We start from the raw sequence: 6,075 nt of genomic DNA on the forward strand, positions 1-6,075 counted from the left end.
TAAAGTACTGGGTTGTCAGAAAAGTCACGATGCATTTTTGCATAGAAAAAAATGCATCATGACTTTTACAGCAACCCAATAGATCATTGTACCCGTATTCTCTGTCAGCTTTTTGTTTCTGTTATGTCACTTACTGCAGTTTGTAGTTGTTTATTTGTTCCCCCAAAAGAAAGTCAGATTTATGTAAGAATGAAAGAGACCATGTGTGCTTATTCACTAGCATATCTCTAGCTCTTTTTTTAAATAATTTTTTATTTTATTTTATTTATTCATTCATTTATATTTCAGTTTGACCAGAGAGAGACAGAGAGCAAGAGTGAGAGAGAGAAGAAGTGAGAAAGCAAGCCACCAGATTCAGGACTTGACCCCTGGTTGGCCATGTGGGAGTGTCCAGCGCCTTAACCACCATGCCACCTGCTGGCCCCCATATCTCTAGCTCTTAACCTGGTTCCCAGAACACAATAACCACTGAGTACTGCAGCTGGCAGGTGGCGTGGTTAAGGCACTGGACGCTCCCACATGGCTGACCATGGTTCAGGTCTCAGACTTGGTGGCTTGGTTTTTCACTTTCTTTCTCTCTCTCTCTCTCTCTCTCTCTCTCTCTCTCTCTCTCTCTGGTCAAATAGATAAATAAATAAATAAAGCTAAATTTAAAAAATTCTTAAAATAAAAAATAACCGCTGAGTCATTATTGTTGGGTGAATAAGAAACCAAGCTGCACCAACTTTGGGCTCAGGACTTTTTCAGATGTTAATGTTTCTTACATCTGATATATAAGAGAAATATAATTAAAAAGCACCACTGGGTCAAGACCATGGCATGGAGGTTAAAGTGGCTGCATCCTACATCACCTACTGAATGGTTTGAATCCTGGTCCCTGCAGCTTGAGAAACATGTCAGGCGCTTGTGCGTGCATGACCAACATCCCCAAAGAAAGGCAGAGAAAGGATTGTGGTATAACCTTTCCCCATAGAGGGTCTTTCTCACTCCCCTCCTCTTGTCTGGCAAGTGCTCACATCCTCACATTCTCCTGCAAATATAAATACATAAATAAGTAAAAAGCACCTTTCTGTTTTAGGATAGCTGTCTTATATTGTATATCTCATAAAGCATTTTTACTTAGAAACGTTTGTAAAAGTATTGAATGTTCTTTACTGCTAAAAGTTGTTCTCTGTTGTTTCTAATGTTGTGCGGAACAGGATGCTGAAAACGCCATTCAACAGATGGGTGGCCAGTGGCTTGGTGGAAGACAAATCAGAACTAACTGGGCAACCCGAAAGCCTCCAGCTCCAAAGAGTACATATGAGTGTAGGTGTATTGGAGAAGAAAAGGAAATGTGGAATTTTGGAGAAAATTCACTAGATTTTAAATGTTAGAGCTGTTCCCGGAGACTTATTGCAGAAATAGATGAGAAGCAAATCAAGACTACTGTTCAAAAATGTACTTAGTTTTCATTTTTGTAATTATAAATAATATATGGTTTTATCTCTCTTAATTTCAAGTCTCCTGTTACTTAGAGAATACTGGGTAATTTTTCAGACATTCTTGGGGGAGATTTATTCCTAAACGCCAGTGTAATATGTATTACATAGCATTTATTATTATAATAACATAGTTAATGCTGCTTTTCTCTTTTTGAACATTTTATTTAATGATTTAAAGCCATACATTTTTTTCTTCCTTAGCAAACACCAAACAGCTATCATATGATGAGGTTGTAAATCAGTCTAGTCCAAGCAACTGTACCGTATATTGTGGAGGTGTTACTTCCGGGCTAACAGGTATGTATGGGAACTGTGCATATAATCCTGAAATTAATTTTTAAACTGATTTGAAGTTTAATATTTGTAGGACATTTATGTGACTTAGTGGGATTCTTTGTTTTTTTTTTTTTTTGTCTAACAGAACAACTAATGCGTCAGACTTTTTCACCATTTGGACAGATAATGGAAATTCGAGTTTTTCCAGATAAAGGATATTCATTTGTCCGGTACTTTTTCTTTTCTTTTTTTTTTAATGTTCTCCTTCCCTCAAGTAATTATAAATATTTGGCTTAATGATCTCCTTAATACTTTACATATTTTTTAAAATAATTATTTATTTAATTTAATTTTTTATTTATTTATTTTAATTTGACCAGAGAGAGAGAGAAGGAAAGTGAGAAAGCAATCCACCAGGTCCGGGACTTGAACCATGGTTGGCCAGATGGGAGAATTCAGTGTCTTAACCATCATGCCACCTGCTAGCCCCAGAAGTTTACCTGTGTTTTAAAGAAATAGAAATTTGAGCCAGCAGAAGCAGAGTAGTTAAGGTGTCTGGATCTTACATGGCTAACTACATGGTTTTAGTCCTGGACCTGGCAACCTGAAAAGCATGCTGGGCACATATGCACACTTGCCGAAAGGAGAATGGAGGCGAAGGCATTACAACGTGTTTATTCCCCCAGGGGGAGATTTCTCACTTTTCTTTTTCTTTCTTCATCTCTCTCTGGCAAGCACATACGCTTTAAGGCAAAAATATAAAGAAACAAAAAAAAAGGAAAAATTTATCTAGCATAGGAGACTTTCAAAAAGTTTGTTGAAACGTTTATTATGGGGGCCAGCCGGTGGCGCCCAAAACCTCCCCCCCCCAAAAAAAAAAAGTTTCTCCAAAACTACAGAATCTTCGAAAAATAAAAGATGCTGTTTTATTGATTATTTTATGTGAACTGCCCGTTTTATATCAGGCTTACCTTGATTTTTTTTTTTTGGAGAGATTTTTGCTATAGGGCGCGTGCGCTCGCCAGACAGAGAGAGACATAGAGACAGAAAGCGAGAAATCACCCCCCAGGGGGGATGGTCACGCCGCAGTCCCTTCTCCTCCATTCTCCTCTCGGGATCTTGGGCACACACGCACACGTGCCCGGCGTGAGTTTTAAGCCACCGGGTCCAGGACGCGAACCACGATCGACTACGTGGGAGTCCAGCGACATAGCCATTACGCTAACTGCTGGTTCCCGGCTTACCTTGATTTTTGAGAAAAACAGAGAGAGAGAGAGAGAGAAATGGACTCGATGCCTCAATCCTCCAGCCTCCATTGGTTTTTGGTATAGGGTGGGTACCGCCATGGCCAGCTTACCTTGATTTTTAAAAATAGGTTTGGACAAGCTGGTGGCATGGTGATTTAGGTGGCTGGATCCCACACAGTCCAGTGCATGTAGTTCAAGGTCTGGACCCTGGGCCCAGTGGCTTGAGAAACAAACTGGCATGTGTGTATGTGTGTCTGCTCCAAACCCCGAAAAGAGAGAAAATTGGAGAATTGATTGTAGACTGGCCATGCCCCATGAGGGCTGCTTTTTTTCACTTCCCTCTTTCTCTGTCTCTCTCTAATACATACACACCCTCTAGCAAACTATTTTGAAAAGAAAGGTAGATAGGATTTTTTTTGTTTGGTTTTTTGTTTGTTTGTTTTTGAAGAATTACTGATTTAGGACTAGCAGAAGACGTAGTGGTTACATCTCTGGACTCCCACATGCCCAAGCGCAGTTCAAGTCCTGGACATGGTGGCTTGAAAGTCATGCCAAGCATGTGTGTGTGTGCATGCCCAAGATCCCAGGAAGAAAATGGAGAGGGGAACATGGTGTGGCCATCCCCCCGGGCGGAGGGGATGATTTCTCACTTTCCCTCTTACCGTCTCTGTCTGTCTCTGTCTGTCTGTCTTTCTCTCTGGCTAGCGTATGCACCATAAGGAAAAATAACCTCTTAAAACAAAAGAAGAATTACTGATTTAATCTTATTATTTTGATTTGCTGCAAGGCATGTACACCTACCAGAGAAAGAGAAATAAAACAAGCTGCCAGGTCTGAGACTGGAACCATAGTTGTCTATGTGGGAGTCCAGTGCTTAACTACCACAACACCTTCTGGCCCCAAAAGATAGATAAGCTTCATGGGGCCAGCCCATGTCCTGCTGGCTAAGGCAGCTGAATTCCAGATGGCTGAGCATGCCAGATAAGTGTGCATGCATGCTTTAAATCCTAAAAGGAGGGCAAGATGAAGAAGGGATTTTGGCGTGACTATTTGCCATATATGGCGTGACTATGTGGCGTGACTATTTGCCGTATGTGTGGAGAGTACTTTCTTGCTTTCCTTCTCTCCCTCTGTCTTTATCCAGCAAGTGCACACACCTTCTGGCAAATTAAAAAAAATTAAAAAGACCTAAAAAATAGATCTTATTCATGAATGCTAAGACTTTGTATTGGTGATTTTTAATATTGTTTCCAATAGGTTCAATTCCCATGAAAGTGCAGCACATGCTATTGTTTCTGTTAATGGTACTACCATCGAAGGTCATGTTGTGAAATGCTATTGGGGCAAAGAAACTCTTGATATGATTAATCCTGTGCAACAGGTGAGAGGGTCTTAACTTTGGGAAGTCATTGTGGGACTAGTAATAAGATTATTTTGAAGTGAAGATTGTTGATAATCCTTATTAATAAGTTTCTAGCTAACATGATAGTCTGTAAGGGCTCTTCTTACATATATTATGGTTCCAAAATCGTGTTTTATGGATTACATTGGTTACATGTTGAATGTGCTCTCCCCAGTTGACTCATATTCAAATAGTGGATTTTTAAAAAGTATTTATTTAATGTTATTTGTCATTGGGTCATTGGAAAAATCTCGATGTATTTTTCTACACAAAATCATGTCATGGCTTTTCCAGCAACTGATATTATTATATTTTTAAAATTTGATCAGAGAGAGAAGGAAAGAGAAAGCAAGCTGCCCAGTCTGGGATTCAAACTGTGGTCAATCATGTGGAAGGCCACTTCCTTAACCACCAGGCCACCTGCTGGCTCTCACACAGTACATTTTAAAATGCTTCATTAGGACCAGAAGGTGGCATACTGGTAAAGGCGCTGGATCCCACCTGGCACATGCCACAGTTTGAGTCCCAGACCGACTACTCTAAACACGCTGAGCGTGTGTACCGAAAATCCTGAGAGGAGAATGTAGAAGGGATTGTGGTGGGACCATAACCCCAGGGGGTGATTTCTCACTTTCCCACCCACTTCTCTTTCTCTTCTGTCTCTGTTGTGTGAGTGCACATGCCCCATACAATAAAACATTAAAGAAGAAAAGCTATTAATATATATTTACGGCTTTAGCATTTTCTTCCCTCTTTTGCTGCTTTTTCCCCCTAGGCAGCTTTAGTGATTCCACAAAGATTTCTAAGGAAGTCACAAATGGAACACAAAGTGGGAATAGGAAAACCCTTAACTATACAGATTTCTTAAGTAAACTCAGTATAGAAATAAATCATCTTTACGTTTTATCTGAAGGAATTAATTGTTTGGACAGTTTACCAAACACTTAAATATCATGCCAAGTTTATTACTACTAAAGCATTTTGTGCTGCCTTCAAAGACTGCTGTTGAGAGCATCACGCAGGATTACAGCCGTTTAACCTTCCTTGTCTCTAACAATCACTTACTGAGCTCTTGTTTATCCTGTCGTTTCAATTATAGTGATGGCCCTATGTGTTTTGGCTAAGTATATGGCTAAATTTGTATACCTACAAATAACTTTAAATAATAATTATCTCTTCACATTTTATTTAATAGCAGAATCAAATTGGATATCCACCTCCTTATGGCCAGTGGGGCCAATGGTATGGAAACGCACAACAGATTGGTCAGTATATGCCTAATGGTTGGCAGGTACCTGCATATGGAATGTATGGACAGGCTTGGAACCAGCAAGGATTTAAGTAAGCATATTTGATCTGTTCTTTTTTTAATCTTTAGAGATGTCAAAAAGGAAAACATTTTACAGTTAAGCACTGTGCCAGATCCCACACAACCATCTGCAGTTCAAATCCCAGCCTTGGTGTTTTGAAAAACAAAATGACCATGGATTTATGTGCTCAGGACCCTGATGAGATGGAGGAAAAGAACTAAAAAGGGTGGCCAGGCTTGTTGGGGGTTGTGTTCTCCTTTTTCTTGCTTGTACACACATCTTCTGGAAAATTTTTAAAAAAGGTTTTTTTTCTTTTGCTAGAAGGCACATGCCAAAGAAATGAACAAGAGGGTAGG

The 6,075-nt window shown here is 39.8% G+C and overlaps 1 protein-coding gene across 4 annotated transcripts in view; it reads left to right on the plus strand.

Annotated features, from left to right (window-relative positions):
• TIA1 (TIA1 cytotoxic granule associated RNA binding protein) overlaps positions 1 to 6,075 on the plus strand; it is a 51,760-nt gene that overhangs the window by 39,631 nt on the left and 6,054 nt on the right. For all 4 annotated transcript variants that reach the window (XM_006151275.3, XM_027772978.1, XM_027772979.1 and 1 more), the window contains 5 exons: positions 1,200 to 1,308; positions 1,686 to 1,781; positions 1,906 to 1,990; positions 4,265 to 4,388; positions 5,605 to 5,750. In XM_006151275.3, the coding sequence (XP_006151337.1) occupies positions 1,200 to 1,308; positions 1,686 to 1,781; positions 1,906 to 1,990; positions 4,265 to 4,388; positions 5,605 to 5,750 (560 nt within the window). The remainder of the gene's footprint in view (positions 1 to 1,199; positions 1,309 to 1,685; positions 1,782 to 1,905; positions 1,991 to 4,264; positions 4,389 to 5,604; positions 5,751 to 6,075) is intronic.

This window comes from Tupaia chinensis, unplaced genomic scaffold, assembly GCF_000334495.1.
Source record: "Tupaia chinensis unplaced genomic scaffold, TupChi_1.0 Scaffold000316_1, whole genome shotgun sequence".
NCBI classification, from domain to species: domain Eukaryota; kingdom Metazoa; phylum Chordata; class Mammalia; order Scandentia; family Tupaiidae; genus Tupaia; species Tupaia belangeri.